Source organism: Bicyclus anynana, chromosome 16 (assembly GCF_947172395.1).
Source record: "Bicyclus anynana chromosome 16, ilBicAnyn1.1, whole genome shotgun sequence".
Taxonomy (NCBI): Eukaryota; Metazoa; Arthropoda; class Insecta; order Lepidoptera; family Nymphalidae; genus Bicyclus; species Bicyclus anynana.
Window position 1 is genome coordinate 10,242,704 of NC_069098.1, and position 25,289 is coordinate 10,267,992.

A 25,289-nucleotide genomic window follows, 5' to 3' on the forward strand; every position below is an offset into this window, starting at 1 on the left:
CATCTGGAATATCCGATATCCCGAGTTAATTTATATTATATACCTACTAATACTAATTATACATAAATGAAATTTTAAAAAATAATAATAATAGAATTTACAATTCAAAGAAAAAGGAGAAATAAATAAAATGACTTTTTATTTTGTAAACTAAATACTATTTTATTTATTAATTACTGAGTAATTTAATTTTCTTAATCCAAAATGACTTGTTGACAACATACCAAAACCATTTATAAGTTGTATTTTAGAAAATATTCTTACACAATACACTTACTTAGGTACACTTACACATTACAATTGATATTCTAATTCTAAGAAGTACATACTACTGTACTACTGTACACTTAGTTAAAAATACTAAAGTGTCATTCCTCTCGGCAAAGAACATTGTAATTTGTAAGTGAAAAGTTTGACTTAACGGCCCTTTCACACTAAAATCTTAGATCCGGCATAGGGAATATATACACTCATCTGTTATTAATTTGGGATAAGAAATAAATGAAAGAAAATATTCACATAGACACATTGCAAATAGGTTGCCTATTTAATTCCTTATGTCGGATCTAGTAGTTACTGCAGCGATTATAATAATTAATTAATCTACACATCTACGCAATGCGCTTTCGCTCTTTTCGCTCTAGTGTGAAAAGGCTGTTATTTTGTCACGTATATTAATTTGCTTATATTGCTAATATATGCAAATATTGCTACCTTTATTTTACAATAATTGAATTATCGATTTTATTTTTAAATAATAATGATAATTTTCGATAAATTTGATAGTTCAAAGTTCAAGTTGAAGAAAGAATAATGTTAACTCCAGTTACAGTACTGATTAATGTAACTTTTTGTTAACCTTTGTGTATTTTTCACTAGCGGACACCAGTTCGATTGAAATTCTGTTTTTTACAGAAACATAATAAATAATTTCAATCGAACGAATCCAATCAGCAGAAACAATGGATTTTTCCGAGACGAAAAGTAGTTTCGTCGGACTCCGAGTTTAGGAAAACAACAAGGAGTGAAAATCTGACCTGTGTTTTGCAGTACACTGGTAAACGGTGTAGATGGTACGAAGTCCATTAACTTAGAAAAATATATCACTATGTAAGTATAGTATAGTTTCTGTTAACCATTATTTATTAATGAAATAGTGATATTACGAAAATAAATGATAATAAAAAAAACCTTTGAATCCTGCATGTAGATGACGCCGGACCCGCACCGGCGCCGCACCGTAAGTTCGTGAAAACCGCAACATCAAGATAAAAACCGCATAAGAGCCGCACGGGTCCCGCGTCGGAGCCGTGATTTTTAGGTGTAAAATCCTAAGCATCGCTCAAATAGTATTATCGAACTCGGAACTGTACAAACTTCATAAAATTAATATACCTTTTATAAAACGTCTAAATTTAGCAAAAAACAGAAAGTCTTACTTGTTTACTTACGTAAGTAAACAAGTAAGACTTTCTGTTTATTGCTAAATTTTGTGGCAAGACCAAAATAGTAAAAGACGACCGCGTCGTAGCAGTTGATCCGGTGCAAAGGTAAGACTAGGCGCGGTGCGGTTCGTATGCGGTTCTTATTAGTATAGACTATTAACTCGCGGTCCAGCGGCGGTGTGACTCCATCGTGTACACTAAGCCTTGCATTATAAACTATATTTTAAATTAAGATCTATAAACGTCTAACTCGTTCAATATATTTAGTTTGAGTGAGAGCACTGGATCCCATAGTGGGATCAGTCATACGGTGCCAGTCGGTCTGGCCTACAACGAAACCGATTGCCCGCATCTTCTCTTGCTGTCTTCTCTCTTCCAAGTCGGCCCATCGTACCTGTTTCAATTAAGTATGATGAAACCGCTGCATTAATTCATATTTCTTGTTTTTTTTTTTCGTTAAAGAATATTTGCCATATGCTTTTAAATATGATCAATATTCCCATTACTCTCCAACTAGTCGGAAATGACTGAGTGGGTACGACAATAGTCCACCGGGACGGGATCTCCCTCGGTGAAGATTCCGACCCCTTTACCGTTGAGCTATTGGCGCTTCAGATTTCAGATATTCGGTACACCAAACTAACCATCAAACACTATTGTTTACACAATGAATTCAAAACAATTCAGTTTTATACCATATAGGGCATAAAACTGATTATTCTGATAATCAATATCATTGTTTAATGTCGTCAAAACAAATAAGATGCGTTCCGTTTTTTTTTAATAAAGTGGTAAGTTGAAAATCAACAACGAAGTGCAAAAATGTGATTCACATTGTGATGTGTAACATTCACATAGGATTTTTTTTAAATAAATAAAACCGGTATGTTTAAAATTCCAATGCCGAAGTTAACTTCAAATAAAATTCGTATTTTTTTTTAATTTTTTTGAAGTATTTTTCAATAAGGATGCAACATCATCTAAATTGATGAAACACAGGTAGTCATAAACACGAAATACAGGTGTGCTTCCACCTAATTTAGTAGTAGTATTAGTTAATTAATTAATAAAATAAGCGAATATAAAAAGTTCATTTTCACGTCGCTCGTAAAAAAGACGTAGTTTGTGACGACCAAAAATTCGACATTTCCGAAGGGAAATGAATACTTTTCCAGTATACGCGTAAAATGCAAAGGCTACAAAGTAAAACAAAGTGAACGTAAAATCTTGAAAAAGTTTTAACGCAGTTCACGCATTAAAGGACCATCGATAAGATTGCACATGAAATAACCTTTTTTTTTTTCAAGTATTTTGTATATCTGTATGGTGTAATAGACAATTAAAATAAATAAATAAAATACATATTGTCTGTACTTACAGTTTTCTTCCCCGGTTTGGCTACATTGGGTTTCCAGTCGTCTAACTGTAGGTAGTCTTCCATTGAGAGCTGTGAAGGCCGGAGCGGTTTGCTGATGCCGTCGAGTCGAGCTGCAACAATTAATTTAAAAAAGATAATATCTGAAGTGCTTCACCCGAAAAAAGAAATGTTCTCTATGATCAACTAAGTTTCCAGGACGATAAAAATAAAAAATACTCCGCGAATTGCACATTAGGCGATGCATCATTAGTGTGTTCGTTGCGTTGAGTCGTCGCAACTTTACGCCACACCAGCGCTGCCGTGCCATGACAATACACTATCTTCAAATACAGTGTTTTGTGGTAACACCCATAAATGAGTTCCTCGCTTGTCGTTACGTATGCTGATATTCAGATAATTCATCTAAGACTCAAAAATACCTTGAGAAATGCATTAACAAACTGTTTCTAACAAATAGTAGGGGACTAAAAATAGTGAACTGCTATTTCTCAGCAATTTTTAAGATAGTGTTTTGTCATGAAACGACAGTGCGTTGAGATAACGCACGACAACGCACGCAACCAGTCAGACATGCAATGCATATAAACAAACGTATTTCATGGAACACTAATCCTTTTAAACGTCGCCTGCAACGACACAACGTAACGCAACGCACTAATGTAGCAGAAGCCATACTCGTTGCTACAATACCAGCCCCTGTAGTCAAATGGCACGTCGATTCTCTTTCTACGATCTTGCGATCGTAGAAAGAGAATCGACGATTCGAAAACTAGAAAAATGTATGCGATTGACATTTGCTATCGACAGGTCACGTGATGAAGATCTGTCATTTCCATACATTTTTCTAGTTTTCGAAGCGTTTGCGATCGTAGAAAGAGAATCGACGAACCACTTGGCTACAGGGGCAGTTAACCGATAGACACTCTGAGAGCATATACTCTTATTGCAGAACACACTCTTATTTCTCATACTGAAATTCTCATTTGTTTTTTTTTTATATTCTCGTTAGCTCAGACTTCTATGAGTGGAGAATACCTTATTTAAAAAAATACAAACTATGTTTTTTTCAAATATAGAACCTTTACTTGTTTTCTGTATTTTTTACCATTGGGTAAAATTAAGTAAAAAGGTATATACAAATACATAGGTAAAAAGTTAGCATTTATAAACCAACAACCCACCTAATTGGGCCGCGTCGTCCATTTTCTCCCATTTCGACGTAAAACTACTATCGACCTGTAGTGGAACAGCTTAAGAACTTTAGTTACGATGCTAGAATAAAAATTATTAGCCCTATCCTAACCAAATACAATCTAAGGGATCAATTTTACAAAATTATGTACAATGAAATATTATATTCAAACAAGACAATTTGTATTATCTATTAAATTTACTAAACTTGCATTCGTAGATAATCGTAAGTATCTAGAATTTAAATAATTTAATTCAAGTTTCTATTTTCCGATTGCGATGAAATTTTTTATACATGGATGATTAGATGAAAATCAGATTATTTATTAATTAATCGCATATAAAGTGGATACAGAATATCCCCAATGGAATGTGGTTGTATAACTTGGGATACTTAATAAAATCTGATGATTAAAAGCACATAGGATAGGTATTGCATTATTTTCGATACTGTTAATAGTCACACAACACATGTCACATATTTTATAAAAGATTCTAAAAAAAAAAAAATCTGGTGGATCGATCAGGAGGCTGGAAAAACGGTAAATTCCAATTCTGGTGATTACACGGACGACATTTAACAAGTCAGCATTTAGAGTGCTAACTTAGCGTCAACGTCAACGTTGCGTCAACGTCAGCGTCAACGTCGCGTCGGCGTTCTCACCTCTACGACGTCAGCGTCTTCCATGGTAACGTCCTCAACGTCCTCCATTTCCACTTCGCGTATGGACGCGTTCTGTAACAGCGTGGTGGCGTCCAGCTGTATGTGGTGCTCGGGCGTTGGGAAAAACCTAGACTTTATCACTTCGATCTCCTCCAACGTGCGCCCGTGTATGTTCCGCTTGTAGCACGTTTGCAGGTCCATGTCCATTGTACACACGTACACCTGGGCCGGTCATTGAGTTACATTTCATTCCTTTTTTAAATATTAAAAAAAAATACCATAAAACACACACAAATCTTGCCAAACTGCTAATAGACTACAAGCCCATGGACAAAATTAAACTGTGAAATGAACCAACGTGATAACCGCAAGGCTGTTACTATATCAGAAAATAACTCTGAGCTAAGCCGTCATTTCTAAGCGGTACATTTCGATAATTATTTATTTACACAAATATTAACTGTAGTTTTTGGTCGGCATAATGAGTATACATTATTTTCCGTGTTACGTAGTATTTTGATCATGATGCCGTACATTTTACAATGACCTTATATCTGTGGGTGTAGGGATAGGGTTGTGATTTTTGGCTTTCGACCCCTGTGCTGGAAATATGTATGGCGTTTACGGGTAAAGTATCTGTATATGTGTACAAAAAACATACATACAGCCGAACGTAGAACCTCCTCCTTTTTGGAAGTCGGTTATAAAGGAATAACACAAGTGCCGTATAATAATAAATGACCTATATTTCTTATTTCTGGGTTATTCTGAGTATTTAGGCTTTCAACCTCAAATTTTAAATTTTAAAGTAAAGTGAACTTTCAAAATGAAGTGGATCTTTAAGAAAAAGTGAAATGATCCACTTTAGTTTGGAGAAAATTGAGGTTTACATCTTGAACCACATTTATGAATATGCAGGTTGGAGTCATAGATATCCTATTAAAAAGTGGATGCACAATCAGCGACTAAAAAATGTACCCACTCAATGAGTGCCAAACACAGCTTCTTGGCACTCAATTCAAGTAGTCGTATTTGCAAATTCAACCTTAAACGCAATCCTTAAGGTTGAATTTGCTCTGAATTTGGGATTTTATTGAATATTGGACTATATTTATTTTCTTTACAAATAATTCTAAAACTGTCAAAGCAAAATTAGCCAGTTTCAAGTGAAATTTTCTACATGATTGTGCGTTCTTTTATTATAAGAGGTCAATGGTTGGAGTATATTAAAGTAACTCCTTAGTTCTCAGTTTACAATAGACAATCTGACAGCAGTAAACAAAATTAATATATTTTTGATATCAAGCGTGTTTTGGATTCATTTTTATATACCACTATCTTTAAGATGTTAGGGGTTCATTTACAGGAGCAGCTGCTACTGACGACTGCAGTCGACTGCACTTGGCGACGTCTCGGCGGCATTCGATGGCAGTCAACGGCAGTCGACGGCAATCGACGGCAGTCGACTGCAGTCGTCGGTAGCAGTTGCCAGCTGCCGTTGGCAACTGGCTGCTCGTGTAAATGAACCCTTACACATCGAGCGATAGGTGTAACAAAACTTTAACAACCAGCCAGCCAGCATAATTTCATATAAATTCTAGATAAGTTTGTAAAATGGAGGTAAACTTAAAAATATAAACCTTGGCCGTGTTTATTGTTGGCTCTTCTCCGACCAAGGCGCATTTGGAACCCTCACAATTTTAAGTTTTCGACTTTACTTACCACCATTAAATCATGACATTACAAAATTGCTTGTAAATTAAGCCTGATAGAAATAAATTAATTTGAAATAAAAATTGAATAACATACTTGGAATCCACTTTGTCTTGCAAAATTCCATATGTCTGCATAGCACTTTAATTGTTCATTAATGGCGTCATATATTAAAAACGAAAAGAAGCCGTCTGTCAAGCCCCTCTTGAAAGCTCTTTTCATAGAGGTTATGTAATTTTCTTCCAGTTGATCGTCATATTCATATTTAAGAGAAGGTTTTTTGACCTGAAAACATCAATAGAAAGAAGTTAAAAAAGAAATGAATTTATAATTATATTAAAAACTAAATTAGAAACTATTAAAGGTTTAAGGTTTCTAAATACAAAAACCAATAGAGGTATTTTGCTTTTTTTTTCGTTATACATGATATGCTGATTATTTGCAGTCTTCACCAAGTTAGAGAGCATTGGGATTGCAAAGTAGGCATGTGAAAATAATATAGAGAGCGTGTATTACTAATAAAACGACAAAACAATCATGTAAGAATTATATTATGACAAATAATATTTTGACTTACGATTTTCCCAGTGATGGGGTCCTTTTCCTCAATTTCACTTTCATGCATAAAGTAATCATCGATGGACATTATCCTCACTGTTACGTCGTGTTCTGCCTCCTTGTCTCTTATTAATTTGGACAGATATGATTTCCCGCTACCGGGTAGACCTGTAAACAGCACAAAATATTAACTATAACTATAAACATTACAATAACTACAATTAATCACACTTATATTATAAAGGCGAAAGTTTGTGTGTAAGTGTGTTTGTTCCTCTTTTACGCTGCGGCTACTGAAGCGATTTGGGTGAAATTTGGAATGGAAATAGATTTTTCTTTGGATTAACACATTGGCTACTACTTTTCAAACCATGTTTACGCCACCATGCAAAAAAATAATAGTTACAATATATATGTCACCCTAAAATGATAAATACAGTTAGATTATAATCTGCCAGATTGCGATCTGTGGAATGATTGTGAACCGCAACACACTGCTTATAATTTAACGTGTTATTATTCAGTGGATTGTAAGGAAGAACATACAAATAAAATAAAATTAATCTAACCATTGGTTTCTTAGCCACTACAGTTGTGGTTCACAATCTTTCGACTGTTCACAATCTCGTGAGATACTTTATAATTTAACGGTATTTACAATTTTACAGTGTCAATATACAAATTAGTCCTTAGTTAACAAGGAGCCGTGATAGCCCAGTGGATATGACCTCTGCCTCCGATTTCGGAGGGTGTGGGTTCGAATCCGGTCCGGGGCATGCACCTCCAACTTTTCAGTTGTGTGCATTTTAAGAAATTAAATATCACGTGTCTCAATCGGTGAAGGAAAACATCGTGAGGAAACCTGCATACCAGAGAATTATCTTAATTCTCTGCGTGTGTGAAGTCTGCCATTCCGCATTGGGCCAGCGTGGTGGACTATTGGCCTAACTCCTCTCATTCTGAGAGGAGACTCGAGCTCAGCAGTGAGCCGAATATGGGTTGATGACGACGATACAAATTAGTAGTAATCAGGCATAAGAGTATGCTAATATAATGGAATCTAAAATCTATCCAAAATATTAACTTATTAATTAAGATTAAAAAAATACTAAATTGCTTACCTCTCATAATAATAACAATTTTTTCCGGTCTAATCTCACGCCCCGGTGATTCCAATATATCATCAATCATAACTACATGTTTAGCAGCTTGTGTCATTTCTTCTTTTGAGTTTTTGGATTTTTTCGATCCAAAACTTTCATTGGACTTTTCCCTGCTATGGTCCCTTTTACGATTTTCAGCTTCACCACTTTTGCTGCGGTCCCAAGGCATATCTCGCCTTTCTAATCTATCTCTTACTGGGTCCCTACTTGAAATCCTATCCCGCCCATTATCCCTTTCTTTAAGATCTCTATCTCTGCCGAAATCGCGACCGCGATCTCTATCTCTTCCCATATCTCTATCCCTTCCTTGATCTCTTCGAAAATCACGTTCTCTATCCCATTCTAGGTCACGATCTGTATCTCTTGCCCTATCAAACTCTCTGTCTCTCCCCAGATCTCTGTCTCTCCCCAGATCTCTGTCTCTCCCCAGATCTCGGTCTCTCCCCAGATCTCTATCTCTTCCTAGATCTCTGTCTCTGCCAAACCCTGTATCCCTTAGGCGGTCGTTGTCACCTCTATCTCTACGTTCATAATCTTGACGTCTGTATCTATCGCGTTCATCGTATCTTCTGTCGTCTACTCTTCTATCATAAAAGTCAAGTCCCCTATTCGGTGCGTTTGAACGATCTTTGAAATCGTCTCTTGAGGAACGTCTGTCATAATCTCGCGAGTACAATCGGTCAGAGCTCCAATCGTCATTGTCTGTGTTCCTTGGTTTTCTTGAAAATAGCTCATCTACTTCCTTTTCAAAATCTTTTTTGTGGCCATCATCTTTGGACTTATGGTTGTAATCAAATGTATGAACGGGCTCAATAAAGTCTCGAGCTGAAAATAAAAAAATATAGTTTAACGTGTTTGTTTACAAAATGTTGTACTCACTAAATACCCTTATTATATTTTTGCCTATTTATTAAGTGTACAGAATATGAAAATAATAAACATCAGAAGATTTTCAGTGACATAAAAATAAATGCTATTTAACAATAAAAGATGGAATATGAAATCTCTAGATTGAGGGTTTAAGCTATACATTTTGTTAAAGCTGAAAGTTTGTGTTTTAGGGAAGCATATCAGGCAGCTATGGAGTTTGAACCATTGTGGCTATAGGAAGCTCTCCAGGAATATTAAGCGTGTTTTTTCATGATTTCCATAATATAAGAATCAATCAGTAGATAGGATGTAGGTGTGGTATTACTTAAAGCTTTTTAGTGAAGTACATTTTTGTACGCTTCGCAATTTAGATCGTGCCGCGTTGCAAGAACCAGTTCATGCTAAGGGCCCCATATGGGTTCGAAATTAGTCGGGCATACTCCGACCTAATATCAAGCAGTTTTAACCGTGTTTCATAATCAATTAATATTAATAACACTCACGATAGTTTAAATTCTAAAATAAAATAGATTTTTTATCCTTATAAAATGAATTTTATAAAAAAAAAAATTTTTTAAAGAATAATTGCCATATAATTTAGTTTCGTTTTGTTGGTCTAGTGGTTTCGGATCACGGGGTCTAGGGTTAGGCTATATGAGATACTGTAAAATTCTCAGCCCGGAGTTGGGGAGTTGGTGATGTTACATCCCTGAGCCTCTCATCATCCCTGGGTCTAGGCTCTATATCCCCTCTCCTTTAGGGAGGGAGGCTCGGCCATGTAGTGGACCATTCAAATAGGCTGATAATGATGATGTTTTTTTCAATAACTAATATTCCCCTTCCCCCCCCTCCAGTTTGTCGGATAAACTGTGTCAGGAGTGGGTATGATAATAGTCAAGCGGGCGAGGATGGAACCCATGACCACTCGGTTGATTACAAACACTTTACCATTGAGCTACTAAGGCTGATTTTTTTTCCTGAATATTAATAATTTATTGCCAAGAAGCATCTGAAAACTTAATAAATGATGAAATTGAAAGTTCTTTGTAGTGACTGTAAAACACCACACAATATGCAATTTCGTATACTAGTTTTGAACTGTTTTTTGTGAAAATTATATTGGACTAAACCCGAACAAACTCTGTAATTCCTTACTACCAAAAAAATTATATGATGTAACAAATAACAAAAAAATATCATCCTTTTTGAAGCTAAAAAACTTTAGCAAACACTTATGACAAATCAGCTTTAAGCCCTCAATTCCGAGGGAATTCTTTAGAACATAACAAAGTTTGAAGCAAAGGAAAGAGGAGTATAGTGCAAAATTGGAGCTCAATTAGTGAAGAAGAGGAATAAAACACACAAACCAACTTAACACTTAACAGAGAAGATAGACACACTTTTATATTTTGTAATTTTGTATCTGCAATTCATTTTGTTTCAGAAACTTACAATCTGCTTCAAAATTAAAGCCTCCCACCAGCCTATTATAAAACAGATTTGTTGAATGTATCAAATCTGGGCCCAACAATGTATGTAAAATGGTTGATCTCTTTTCATCTTTGCAAGTTAGGCACTTATGGATATTTACTAATATGTGTGAAATTTACTAAAACTAGTGACCTTTAATTATTAATATAACATTACTGGTACTTAGTGGAGAGTTTCCAACAAATATATTATGCTGATGATAATGATAAGTGCTTGCTTGTATTGCATTGCTTATAATGCAGTTACTGTTCCTTAAGTTGTCTATTATTACTATCAACTAATCCATACAATTCATTCTTTGTAGATTTATTTTAGTAACCCAACTTTTAGAAAACAAGAACTAACTAATATTTTAATTACTGTTCCTAACTAATTACCTTTCAATCTTAGAGGTTTATGCTCATATTCAACTATGATTGATGGAGTAAACAGTGGTTCATCAATCCATTTTGGCATTACTGGCTGATTCATAGGTTTCTGCTGATACATTTCCTGTCTGTCAAATCCACCATGAGGATAGTCATTGGAATTTTGCTGTGGAGGAAAGTTTTGTAACAATGGCCTCGGAGGGGGCATATTGGGTCTCAGAAGAGGCATGTTGGGTCTTGGAGCAGACATATTGGGTCTTTGACTAGGCATATTGGGTCTTTGAGGATGTATATCAGGTCCCGGAGGAGGTATATTAGGTCTTGGAGGGGGCATATTAGGTCTTGGAGGGGGCATATTAGGTCTAAATTGTGGTCCTCCTCTCTGTGGCATATTTTGATTGCCGAATTGATTTTGTCTGTCAAAGTTTTGTCCTTGCTGGGCATCACCACGGCCATTATTATGATCATCATATCTCTGATGTTCTCTGTCAGGAAAATTTGAATGTTGTCCTTGTTGTTGAGGATTCCTGTAAGTCGTTTGATTCTGTTGCCTGTGTGGCATATTTTGCTGTTGATTATTGTAATTATTACCAAAACCTTCATTATTGTTTGCATTCCACTGATTTGACTGCATCATATTTCCACTTTGTTGATAAAGTGCACTTTGATTAGTTTCATTAGAATTTGATGGTTTCTGGTTTGACATCATTGATAGTATATTCATAATTTTCTCGTCACCGAGAATATTATTTATGCCTTTAGAAATTGTGGAATAGTCAGGTGCTGCAGGATTCTGCTGCTGGGTTGGCATGGTGTCAGTGATATCGATAATATCAATTTTTGGTGTTGGTTTTTCAACTGGTGGTACTAAATCCAAGCCTGGTATGTCTTTAGATGTATTGCTAGTAGGTATAAAAGTAGTTTTCTCAGGTGGTGCCGAAGTATACTCTAAATCCATATTATCATATGAATTGTATCTGTCTTGTGGATCTACTGTTTTATTACTATCATTTCGGTTGTATCCTTGGTGAGCTGAGTTACTAAACTTATCAAATTGAGATGGTTTCTTATTTGACTGAGTCTGTACATTCATTTTTTGATTTTGTACATTTGATTGGTTATTAGATTGCACATTAGGTGTGTAATTAGTTGTTGTATTCGACAGAGTAGAAAAGTTGTTTGTTTTATTATTACCTGTTTGTGTATTGTTGGAAGCTGGGTGCACATTGCCCATAAGTTTATCCCTCTTCATTTTCATCTGCTGACGACGCTCCAGCAATTGTGCACGGCAAGCTTCAAATTTCTGCTCATATTCCCGGTATGCTTGCCTGTCAGGATGATTGACATTCTCTTTCTTCCACTTCTCAATCTCCTCTTCCCACTTCTCAAATTGGATGTCAAATGATTTCTCCTCCTCTGCAAGCACCTTCAGGGCTTCAGTGTTAACTCCTTGGTTGGACTGCTTGTCTGTGTGAGGATCTGTATAGGACCAGTTTTGATTGTTACCTGTGTTGGTGTTACCATTGTTGTAGCCTTTTTGGTTATTTAGATGTGTGTTTGATGATATTCCGGAGCCAGATTGAACTGCTACAGCGCCATACAGGGGTTGATCATTCTCATGCGGTGGTGGAGGTGGTGGCTTTTCTGGTGGAGGAACTGGTGGTGGTACTGCACCTGTGTGTGCAGGATGCATGGCTGACATAGCCTGCATTTGTTGAGCATACTGCAACAAATTATATACATTTTATAGTGACAATTGACATAATAAGTAAATACCTAATGTTTAGATGAGAAACAATACCTTTACAGAGGAATACCTTCAAAGCAGACTTTCTAGGAAAGGTTCCTACAAAGTGCTAATAAATATCTTTATACAAAACTAGTATATTAGTATAATAGATATACAAACCTTCATCTTGAATCACTCTACCTATTGTTGAAAAGAACTTTGTGTAGTTTAAAAGATCTAAGAGTACAAACAAGCAACTTTGTTTTATAATAAGTAAAGGTAAGTAACATTAACAAAAAATTGTTTGTAATGCTAATCAACTCATGCAAGCATGAATAATTTCTACATTATATAAATAAATTTAGGTGTGGGCCTATTCATGTAGTTGGCCAATAAAAATTTGCTACAAGTTCATTCAATCAATCTTGAAGTCATCATTATAAACAAAATTACATTTTCCTATACTGTTTCAGACAATTGATATTTAATTTCTTAATATGCACATAACTGAATAGTTGGAGGTCCATGCCCTGGACCGGATTCGAACCTACACCTCTGATTCGAAGGCAGAGGTCATATCAACTGGGCTATCACGTCTCTGATGATTGTTATAAGATGTTAATGATAATAACTGGACCAACAGACCAACTCTTGGCTGAGAATTTAACTGAAAATTTATTAGAAGAAATATGCAGTACTCCTAGGACCTTATTATACTAAGCTAAATAGGCTAACCATTAGATCAATGAGGCAGCTCATTCATAACGTACTCAAAGAAAACAAGTCCAATTAACCATTTTATTCTATGGCATACATTGTCCTAAAACTAAACATATCCCTTTGGTTCCTCTTCCCTTTGGTTGACAAATTTTATATGCTAACTAAATCTAGACACAACACACAATACATATTGACAAAAGGTCAATAAAGATTATCAAACTGGTGCAACTGAACAACTTAGCGTCTTACCTCTCCGCCGTATTGATTTTGCCATTGGGCATACTGTTGTTGCCATTGGGACCATTGCTGCCAATTCTGCTGTTGCATTAGCGCCCACTGCTCTTGCGTATAAGACCCCATGTTCATATCGGGCGTCATAGCTATGCCGGGGTTCCATTGACCCGTGTTGGGCATCGACCATGCCATGTTTGACTGATCAGTAATCACTAAATTCTATTATAATATTATTTAATGTATGTAAGGCTATTACAGATGTATTTGTCGTCACTATTAATGACTGAATTAATGAAATTATATCTTAAGAATTTAATAGTGATATTGAGTGACTTTTCACAACACGTCGGCCATTTTGAATTTGATATTTGAAAACTTGACGCTAGTGTGGAGCGTAGTCGCTCTTGCAACTATGCGTTCTTTGTAAAGTAGTGATGTGTAATGTATCTATGGACATCGATAGAAATAAAATGAAAAATTTTTCTTCTTTTTTGCAATCAAAATCAATAGTAATCAAAACGACCAATCGATCCTTTACTGTCCAATGTCATAGTGAATATCGTAAGAACAACAATAAAAATAGCAGGAGAACTTTATATAGATTAAATGGGTCATACGGCTGTATTGTTGGTTGTGCGTCTGCGTGACGTCACATTTTAAAAATTTAAAACAAAGCAAAACAACTTTACCGCCAAATACATTTGCGCTATCTTTACGTTAACTATTCTTTCGTATTTTGTATTTACAGTTATTCGCTAACTATTCTTTAACTATTCTTTCGTATTTTGTATTTACAGTTATTCGCTAACTATTCTTTAACTATTCTTTCGTATTTTGTATTTACAGTTATCGTTAATACAGTTATTCGCTGTGAATTATAATGAAAGAATAATTCTTAATAATTTTATTATATACGATAGTGCAAATCTACCTAAAGATTCCTATATGGTTGCCAATTATAAATCTTGATGGAAAACAGTCTGGCTTCATTCTAATATTATCAACACAGTCCATTGTAATATATTGAATGTAATTTTCCATATCTTTAAGTTGCTAAAAAGAAACACAGATATTAGGTATATTATATATATGTCACTAATAATAATTTTTAAGACTCTTAACAACATGCAGAAGTAGGTTATGTACGTTCTGCATGTTGTTAAGAGTTTTGTTGTATTATTTTTCTTTTTTTATTATAGCACACCACTGTTCTTAAATGAAATTCAAAGGTTACTGGGCAACCAAGGAGCATGCGTTCAAAACTTTTCTTTATAACTACTTGCGCGGATGACCGCATAAACCAGGACATAAACCAAAGTCCAAAGTCACAAGACCTATGATTGTTAGGGCCCACATGCGTAAGTCAGTCACACTTGGCATTATGATTGCCGATTGCTTCATAAGATTTAAGAGTTGGAGCAAATCATCAGATTTGATGATAAATTGTGCCTAATAAATATACCTTTAAATATTTTGATGCAAAAATTGCAAAATATTATTTTTATGCATTAATGATTCTTAATTTTTACCGTACGAAATCTAAATGAAGTTGTTCACTTTATCGATAACCATACGAAATGTCAGAACAACACTAATGTGTCGCCATTTTTGTGTGAAATTGGTGGAATTTGAGCTGCTTGTTAGGTAGCGTTTACAGTTTTTAAGTTAGTTTTACACTGAAAATAAGTAATTTTCATGTTTAAACACTCCATTAATCATAAATTGTGATTAATTATTAGTATATTGTAACATGATGAAATGTAGAAGTTAAATGTTTATAAAAACTGCTGCGCGGGAAATGTGACTAGTTTTCGTCTGTATTCCGATTCATCTGTTATTAATTTTAAAAACAATAGTTTTTATTAACCAATATTTACCATGATTTCGTACAAAAGACGCGAGGGGAAAAGGGGAAGAAGTTTAAAAATGTCTAAACATTTAGAACGTTTGTATAAAGACGGCAAATGCCGTGATTGTACAGTGGTAGTGACGCGAATGGACTTTGCTAAGATTCTAGGCAAATTCACCAAAGTAAAAATCCAATACGAAAGCAGTTCATCACCTAAGACGCAGAAGACACAGCAAGGAAACAAACCGGTAACAAATGTTGCAAACACGAGATTAAAAAATAATGAAAACGGCATGGTAATGGTCCACAGAAACGCATATAATCCTCACCCAGCAAAAAACTTAGTCAACACAAGAAAACATGTCAACAACAAGGTTGCATCATCTACTATAAACTCATCAAACACTATATTGAAAGAAATTAACATATTAAAGAAGACCCCACTAAAAAATGGAAATGTGAACTATGAAAACATTAAATCAAGGGTTAAGCAGTACGCTATAGTATTCAATGACCCAACTTCAAAGGATAACAACAATAATATTAATATTGAACTTACTCTATCAGACTTGTTACCGAAGGTCAGTGCTGATATATTGCCATCTGAGGAATGGTGTATAGATTATTTCCCAAAAAAAGATGAACCTCAAAATGATAAAGTATATGATCGTATAGCAGCAGAACTTGAAGATCTGATGTATAATGAGAAACCTGAACTGAGTTCAATTAAAGCCGAGCCTGCTGACAACAAAGTTGAAGAATTCCCTTCAATTATGGATATCCTTAACGATAACACTACGCCGGAAAGTAATTCTGAACAAAAAAGTCAAAACAGCAATATAGACTTAAAAGACAGTCTGGAATCCAATGATGTAGAAGCAATGCTGTTAGGTAAGGCTGTCAAAAATGAGACACCCATGGAGGTTGACAATACAGATGTAAATAAACTAATAGCGGACGTCGCCCAGTTCAGCTCTGACAATAAGCCTATAACAAAGGACGAACAAAGTGAACCAGAATTTGACAATCCACATAGTCCCTCGATATTAGATGAAGCCCTACAAAAAGGTATCGAGGAACACCTACCATATCCACATTTACAGAATAAAGCAATTAATAAAGACACAACTAATCAAAACATGGAAATTATCCCAAAAAATGAAGTACATAACAATTTAAATATTCCTTCTACACTAAAATTAGAAGATGTTACACATGTGATATTTAAAAAAGTAGTTAACGGGAAGTGCCTAAAATCTGTTACGTGTCCTAGAAATCTAAAATATTCCATAGAACTAGATGAAAAATCTGTAGAATTTTTAGGTGCTCCAAAATATATTTCAAGTTCAGATGACTTACAGGTACTATTACAAATTGTGAATGAAACAGACTTAAAAAGATTATATGTTTTCTATTAATTAAATAACAACATTCATATTCATAAATATTATAACATCTCACTATGCTACAGAGTTATATTTCTAAACTGACTATTGAGAGACCTAAACTCATATTATCGTCCTACAATTCCATCTAATTTGTTATTTATAAAATAGATAAACAATTCAACTGACAGAAATTTATTTGAATAACTAGCCTGCAAAAATATGGATTTTTACCTGGTCTAAACTCAACCTACATGCAAAACTAGTTGAGTATATTCTTGAAAATTCTATCTATTTATCTATTTTAGTCATCATCATTAACAACCAATATTCGGCTCACTGTTGAGCAAGTGTCTCCTCTCAGAATGACAGGCCTTAGGTATTAGTCCACCATGCTGGCTGGCAGACTTCACACACAGAGAATTAAGAAAATTCTCATGTATACAGGTTTCCTCACATGTTTTCCATTTAAGACTTGAAATTTAATTAATATGTATTATGAAAACTACCTATAATGATTTATATTACTATACCTACGACCATGGACTGCATACCTATAACATGATCAAGATAATATGCACTAAGAAAATCAGTCATCCCTGTAAACAACATAAAAAGGTTTTTCTCATCAAAAATGCATATACGGATTATACATGCATATTGACAAAAACTAATTATAAAAAAAATCCTAATGATTATGTATAAGTTGGATAGGTATATAATATTATTTACATGAAATATTTATATATTTCATATTTTGTTATTGACTTAACAGTACATAATATTTGTTTAAAATTAAATCACAGTATATTTAAGTGTATCAGAATGCCTTAGATAAATAATATAATAATTAAAAATAAGAAAAAAAAATACATTTGTGTCAAATAAAGCACTTTAGTAGTTTTAGTAGGTACAATATTTATCATTGATTGTAATACAATTTTTCTACTGTTACATGAACAATTTTAGCTAAAATGATTTTACTTCCATAATAAAAGTATAATGATTGTTATAAAAAAATATTTTTAATAATGAACTATTCTAAAAAATGTATCTTGCAATATCATCATGAGTAGGGGAACTATGAGTTTTGCAAATACAGGTCCATGTCCTGCATCAGTTTTTCCTTTATCTAGATACACTAAAATGGTGTGATTTATAATTTTGAAGAAGGGCAACATTTGGAAATGTCACAAAGCTTCAGAGTGATCGTGATTGGTACTTTACTTAATAATATCAATAGTACTTGTTTAATGTTACTCTGTGGACAACGGAATAAAATCCACAATAAAAGTTTAGATAATTTAAATTAAGGCGGGTTGCTTAAACGTCAATTTTTTTTTTAATTTTTGCCCCTCGGCTTTGACTAATTCATTTCGATATCGAAAACATTGCAGTCTATATTTATATAAGTACCAAAAATATTCTTGTAGTATCATCTTAATCACTATGATTATAATTCAGTATTGTACAGTTTTCTTGACTTTCATAAGGGAAGGGAATTTCATAAAGATTTTCAAAAAAGAAAAACGAGTGTGCTTTAGACCACACGTCTGGAGTAAAACTACCGGCGAACGGACATTGAGGGGGAGCGGAAGAAGCTCTCCCTCAATGGCCCCATTACACTTTTCTTAACGCATTAACCAGCTTTCTATTATGGCACCAGCCCAGTCGAGCGTGCGTAAAGAAGTTTTACTTTTTATTCATTATTCAAGATCAAGCTTGTCCGATTCGTCTTCCGATAAATGAAAAAATCTGTCTTTCTCACTAAGCGGGTGACGACAGAAAAAGGAATTCAATTTAATAATTTCGTTAAATTCAATTCTTCAACTAATAACGAATAATTATATTCGCAATTGGAGATTTTACATATACCATTTGTAACAACAAACGTTAGCGTGGCATATCGGACGACAGCGCCATCTAGAATCTATACTTATAATACGAATTCTGTACATTGAAGATATTTTGAAAATTTTGTTGGGGGCATTACATAATCGACACTGAAGCTAAAAAAATTCTTTTTCGATTTTTTGTCTGTCCGTATTTTTTTGTTATTCGGGCATCACGCTGAAACTACTGAATGAATTCAAATGAATCTTGGCACGGTCTAAGGTCATAATACGGAGAAGATTATAGGATACTATTTATTGCGACAATAAAATGAGAAGGGGGTGATATAGGGGTTGAAAACTTGTATGGAAAGTCCTTCATTTTTAGAGTTAGTTTTAAAAAATTTGTTAAAAAATACGAAATAAAAAGTAATTCAAAAATTTGAAAAATTTAACCCTTAAAGTGGTGAAATAGGGCTTGAAAGTTCATTTCCACGCGGGACAAGTCGCGGGCGTCCGCTAGTTTAAAAACTATTGCGAACCATTGCAATGTACAGAATCGTAAATCTATGATTGCAATAGCCTAACGATGCGTACGATACTTCCGCAAGTTGTTGCCATAAATATATTCTTATACTCAATTAATAGCTAGTATTTTTACTATCATCTATCACTATTCCTATTCACTAATATTAATTCTTTTTTAAATATTTAAGCATATAAAAATATACATATTAATCTACATGCTTGTTAATTCTACAAATTATACAGGCGCCGCGTGTTTGTACTTTAAATTATCCAACCACTATTTCTTTTATTCGTCACATCATTTTGTTATGAAAAACTCGTATCATTTTTGCGTAACTGGTAACATTAATTGAATCACCATAGATGTTAAAGAAAACCAAAATGTCGAGGAATTGACAGTTATGATAGAGCATAGATAACTCATTAACCATTGAAAATATTCTGTGGTTTCATCTTATAATCAGTGGTCCAACCTGCAATCCGAATCCAAAATTTTCGCAAAATGCTACTCCTGACTCATTCAAAATGAAAAAAATACTGATATATCACTAATCGGCCGTACAGACTACTTTAGTATTTTATTCGAGTATGAACAATTTTTATCGCCCAAAAATTGTTCCTACTTGACTAAAATACTAAAATAGTCTGTACGGTCTATATGACCTCTAATAGGCCATACAGACTACATTAGTATTTTAGTCGAGTTCGTAAATCAAATACTTAAGTAGTCCGAACTAGGCCTTAGAGAATTTCCTTGAGTAAATGAAAAACCCGTAACTACCCTCAATGTTCTAAGTGTAGGTAGTTTGAAAATTATTTAAATCAATGTATAATATACCTAATGCGTTTAGCTTTAGAGTTCAGTATGGTTTACTGCTCAATTTTATTTAATATAGCTCTGCTTAGAGCACTGGATGAAATATAATTTATAATATTGATTTTAATTTAAAACTAAGATAAACCAGGCTATTATCCTTGTGTAATCCAATGAGTACATAATAATTGTATAATTTAAAGTTCCTGGAGCAGCCCAAGAAAACCACGTAGGCACGTAAGCGTACTGCGTGACGTCATCCATGTTTGACATTTTATTTGATAATCGAGAGTGTAGCACTCCATGTTACTGTCCAATCATTCCTTTAGATATTTTCTAAAGAGTCCTGTTAAATTGTCATTAAATACAAACAAATCTATTATGAGGTGTGTATGAGGGAAGCTTAGAAACGTACTTGGTATATTATTATGTATGTATTTTGTTTTTTTTTTTCACTTCTCATAATAAATTCAGTTTCGACACTGTGCGATTTGTTGTGCTGTTTGTAATTACCGCATCCAACTTAGGTAACTTGGCCCTTCGTCATCGTTATTGTTGGTCAGATAAGAAGTATATATTTTAATTAATTTTTAATAGCTGAAACTATATAAAACAAAATGGTTCAATGAGTAATTGAATTAAATACTAATAACATTTGTCTTTAAGTCAAAATCCCCAAAGAATAGATAAGGGTAGTGGGCATAACGAACTATTTAATCAGATTTTAGAACTTATTACTGAGCCAATCTGTAATCTAATAATAACGTATAATCAGTAAGCTTATTATTGCATGCTAATTAATTAATTATATATTCAACAAAATAAATAATGTAAAACAATTATACAGCGTAGTTTGTTTATTCAAAAACACTTATTCTTAATAAATAAACTACTACTAAGCTGAGCTACTAAATTTTTCATAAAATATTAATAATTTTCCAATATTACGTAGGAACTGCTGCATAGCTGCGACCTAAAGTTTGCTATATTATAGTTAATTGTTGTCCACTTAAAATTACGTATGTGTGCTTTGTTCCATAATACAATAAATGTTGGTTTTCTTTACCTTGAAAAATAAACTAGATTAAGGTACTCGTACCAATAGTTATGTAATATAATTATTATGATCATTATATTTCAGCATGAGTAAGGAAGAGTGCTAGAAAAATTATTGTTTACTTTTAATTAGTGTAATTTTTAATATTATTTTCTTTAATTTAAGTTACATTCAATCATTATGCGTTATATAGCATTTCATTAAATTTAAAAATGTTTTGTGCTTAAATATAGAATATGTTCTAGACAAGCAAATAAATGTTTTATTTCTAAATCCACGTGTTTAATTTTGTATCTCAATTATTTTATTACAGAGTAACATAATCATATTTTTTGGTAAATGGAATATAATTCCCTGGATAACTTGTTTGTGTTCCTTCTGTTGTTACTGTCATCGTAGCATATTCACAAGCTGCACCAATTAATTGATGAAATGGTTGAATTTTGTCATTTACAAGAAGACTAGCCAATGCACCAACAAATGCATCTCCAGCGCCCTATAAAAGAAATTATTTATAAAAAATTAGGACGCTCCTTAAACTGGCACACTACTCCCCAATACAATAAAAGTTAAAATAAATGTATGTTAGATTTTCAAGCAAAAACAACAGATTTTCAGGCATCATAACATAGTAATTAAATTTTTTTATTATTATTAATATAAATTATTTTATAAAAGCTAAAATATTAATAAAATCGTAGTTTTAATGAAAGTATATTCATTAAATATGAAATTAAAATATTATAAATTTGACTAAAAATCATTTTTTATGAATAAAAATGACTAAAGGACACACTCAAGCTTTGCATAACCAACAAATTTCAAGAAAACTATCACAGAAAAACTGTCCGTAAATAGTACGACATACTTTGCAGAATGATAGCTGCCATCAAGGCCTACTAAAATACAAAAATCTCTACCTTCAGTGCAATTTAGTCCTAGCATGTGCTGAAAAACTACCTAAGTCTTGATTTTTAACTTGATAATTATTTTTGAATACTTGTTTCACCTACAGAAAAAATAATATTTTTTACTACAAAGTATTTTTTTTCCAAAAAACGGGCATAATTTTTTTTTATGTTAAACCATTTTTTTTTATGAACTTTTAGATCAAAAACATGTTTATTATGTAATGACAAATAAACGTGAAAAGTGTAATAAAAAGCCAAGCATTGCCGTTGCAACTAGGAACCCTTTTATTTCCCGGCCGTATTTCTGTCCGCAGTTTAGCTCAGAGACTATTAGAACTAGGTAAATAAGGTAAGTTGATAAAGTCGTCAAATGAAATTTTTGAAAAATGTTTTTTTTTTTGGGTAACTTAAAAACCGGAAAATTTCGGCAAACATATATTTTGTTAAATTAGGAGGTCTTGATGTCAGCTATGACTCTGCAGTATGTCCTATTATTTACGGGAAACCCAGTAGCTATAGAAGATTTATTACCAACTATATGCAACGACATAAACAGTAATTTATTAAAAAAAAATCAAAGATCAAATTTGATCTCTGGACTTCTACTCCATATCATACGTATAAGTACTTGCATATTAAAGGTATACTTTTAATTTTGTAAATAAATTTCTTACTGTTGTATCAATAGCGGTTACTTTGTTGCCGAAAACATGAACACATTCGCCTGTACTTTTCAAGGAGTAAGCAGCACCTTTTTCACCTAATGTTATTATAGCCGTTTGGCATCCACTTTCTAATAGTTTGTGAAGTGCAATTTTAATATTACTGAAAATAAATTATAACTTGAATAACAATTTAACATGAGTTTACACCATATTCTCAATAAACAGGTTTAACCATTTTTACTTACGATACATTGACATTAAAATTAACAAGCAATGAAGCTTCAGGTTCATTTACACACAAAATTGTACAATAAGGTAGAATTGTTTGAATGTGTGCCATGGCAGGAGCAGCATTTAGTAGTTTGATCTGAAATTGATTTATAAAATATAATAGGTAGGTTAGTACCTATTCAAAATAATTTAATCAAATTTAATTTTAATAGCATATGCAACTTACTCCGTTATTTAATTTAAATGCTTCTAAAGTAGTTTCATATGGAGTCTCTAATTGTCCAATAAGCACGTCTGCTGTTTTTATTAGTTCTTTAGCATTTTCAACATCAGATTTGCTAAGATGTTTATTAGCACCGGGGACTATAACAATTTGATTCTCTCCATTATCAGCTACTGATATTTGAGCAATTCCAGTTGTAGTATCTTTAGTCACATGTGCGTTAGTTACGTCAATTCCCGCGTTTTTTAAATGCTCTTTATATTTTTCGCCCCAAAGATCATCACCCACCTTGAGAAAACATTAATAAATAAGTAATGTCACTTTGTATTTATATAGTCATAATGGCATGAAGTTATATTTAAAACCCACCCTACAAATCATGTACACATTGCCACCAGTTTTAGCAGCAGCAACACTTTGATTAGCGCCTTTGCCTCCGAAGCTTGTTGTGAACTTATTACCTATAAGCGTTTCACCAGGCAAAGGAAGTCTTGGCGCATATCTGAAACCATAAAATTGAAGAATAATTTATAATAATTATAATGACGTTCTGTGCTGTTCCAAAATTCAAATAAATTGAACTATATAAACCTTAAAAATAAAAAAATATATTAAAGCTTTGTCTAATAGCTATATCCGTTGTAAAAACTTAAGCCCGCTATTAATATTGAGTTCTGGAGCTAGCTGTATTTGGCCTAGTCATAACATTTGATAGTGATTGTAAATTAGTTTGATATTCTAGTCAGCAAGTCCCGCAAGTCCGCAAGTCTGCATAGGAGCTCTTATAAGGAGGCCTGGCTCTGAAGTAACCCGTTAAATAGTTTGTCGTTGATGAATTAAAATAGGTCTAAAATTTTATTACATAAGTGTTTACATAAAAAAGCTAGGATTATTTAAAACCTGTTTAGTATTTCGGTATATTATAACAATTTTTACTTTCCATTGGTATTTTTACCAAAAATAGGTTACTGTATCTAGTAATGGATGAGAAAATTGACAATATTATAAGAAATATATGAAAGCAGTGTTTTGTGTTTTATTTTGCCATGAATTCTTATTATTATTATTAAGGTCAAATATAACGCCACACTGTCTTAAAGCTTTCTTAATATAGGTATAACATCAATTTCAAAGCTCGAATTAGTTTTTAAAACGCGTTACTTTTAAATTTCCCGCTATAAAACGCCACCCGTCATAGTATACTAAGGCACCAAATCGTAGAGGCGCCGTATTAGCTTTGACCGGTCGAACCCATTGGAGCGAAAATTCCAATGAAGAGAAATTAGATCTACCCGAAGCCATACATTCGCACGTAGGTATGATAAATTCATATACTAGGTACGTACTTACTTGCACCCACGATTTACAATTAGAAGTAGGTAAGTTTTTTACTTAATGTATAAAAAATCTAAAACTTATTGTTTTTTTTTAATTTAACCAGACATTATCACGTTTGTCCGGTATTTCACATGGACGGCAACAAGCATAGATTATGCCACATTATCATGAAATGCATTAAAAAAGTTACATGATAAAAATGTGATCTTCGTGAGGTACTGTAGGAGTCATAATCATCTCATGATTTTTTTTTTGAGATTTACTTAACATACCTACTTACAAATAAGATGCAAGTCGGTAGATAACCTATACTAAGTAATCATATAACTTAATTAGAAGAAACCTGTGTGCACCTACGTAGGTACACGTCTTGAACTTTCCATAAACAACAATCAAGTTCATTTTCTAATAGATATTTACGCACAAATAAATATAAGTAGGTAAGTATACATACGTTGTAAAATCAATTCCGCAAGATCCGACAACTACAATTTTAGATTTATCCTTATTTTCAGCCTGCATTTCTAATTTTATAAAAATATAAAATAAGTGAATAATAAAATCACTAGTAGTCGCAAACTTGTTTATTTGCAAGAAGACGAGTTTTATCTGTCTCAGATAAGCGATTGTGCCATTGTGGTGTTCCTCAACAATTCGGTTATACCTACAGGCTACAACACTACAGTATCAGTCAGTTTTACACCATCCGATACGATTGTAATATTGTATTTAAATAGTAGGTTTACGTATCACAATGAATAATGTAAATAGGTACGTAAAATCATTTGAAACTTCGTTAAAGTAGAGCTTTTATTTATAAAAATACACTAGTTTTTGTTTTATTTAAAAATACTAAATATTTATGATTTTACATGCATTCAAAGTTCGCATAAATATCGACTCTCACTAACGGTCGCGATATTGTACGTGAC

At 33.3% G+C, this 25,289-nt stretch overlaps 3 protein-coding genes across 14 annotated transcripts in view; 1 reads left to right on the plus strand and 2 right to left on the minus strand.

Moving 5' to 3' along the window:
* LOC112048173 (YLP motif-containing protein 1) overlaps positions 1–13,920 on the minus strand; it is a 36,468-nt gene extending 22,548 nt beyond the window's left edge. For 5 of the 12 annotated variants that reach the window (XR_002887005.2, XR_002887007.2, XR_002887006.2 and 2 more), the window contains exons 1-7: positions 13,540–13,919; positions 10,851–12,564; positions 8,071–8,937; positions 6,969–7,117; positions 6,488–6,676; positions 4,679–4,900; positions 2,824–2,933 (exon numbers count right to left, since the gene is read on the minus strand). Coding sequence is in view for 6 of the 12 variants with exons in the window: in XM_024085592.2 (XP_023941360.1) it covers positions 2,865–2,933; positions 4,679–4,900; positions 6,488–6,676; positions 6,969–7,117; positions 8,071–8,937; positions 10,851–12,564; positions 13,540–13,716 (3,387 nt within the window). In the remaining 6 variants the exon portion in view is untranslated. Of the gene's footprint in view, positions 1–135; positions 1,840–2,823; positions 2,934–4,004; positions 4,060–4,678; positions 4,901–6,487; positions 6,677–6,968; positions 7,118–8,070; positions 8,938–10,850; positions 12,565–13,539 lie in introns of those variants that run through there. The other 7 variants (XR_002887004.2, XR_002887003.2, XM_024085588.2 and 4 more) reach the window with 4 other exon arrangements.
* Positions 13,921–15,120: 1,200 nt separating this feature from the next.
* On the plus strand, positions 15,121–21,262 carry LOC112048161 (uncharacterized). Its single transcript, XM_052886279.1, has one exon. The coding sequence runs from the start codon at positions 15,403–15,405 to the stop codon at positions 16,789–16,791; it is 1,389 nt and encodes a 462-aa protein (XP_052742239.1). The 5' UTR covers positions 15,121–15,402; the 3' UTR covers positions 16,792–21,262.
* LOC112048162 (ribokinase) lies at positions 21,250–25,036 on the minus strand. Its single transcript, XM_024085573.2, has 6 exons — positions 24,812–25,036; positions 23,389–23,521; positions 23,023–23,307; positions 22,811–22,932; positions 22,575–22,725; positions 21,250–21,485 (listed from the first exon to the last, which is right to left on the minus strand). The coding sequence occupies exons 1-6, from the start codon at positions 24,877–24,879 to the stop codon at positions 21,297–21,299; spliced, it is 948 nt and encodes a 315-aa protein (XP_023941341.1). The 5' UTR covers positions 24,880–25,036; the 3' UTR covers positions 21,250–21,296.
* Between the last annotated feature and the right edge of the window lie 253 nt (positions 25,037–25,289).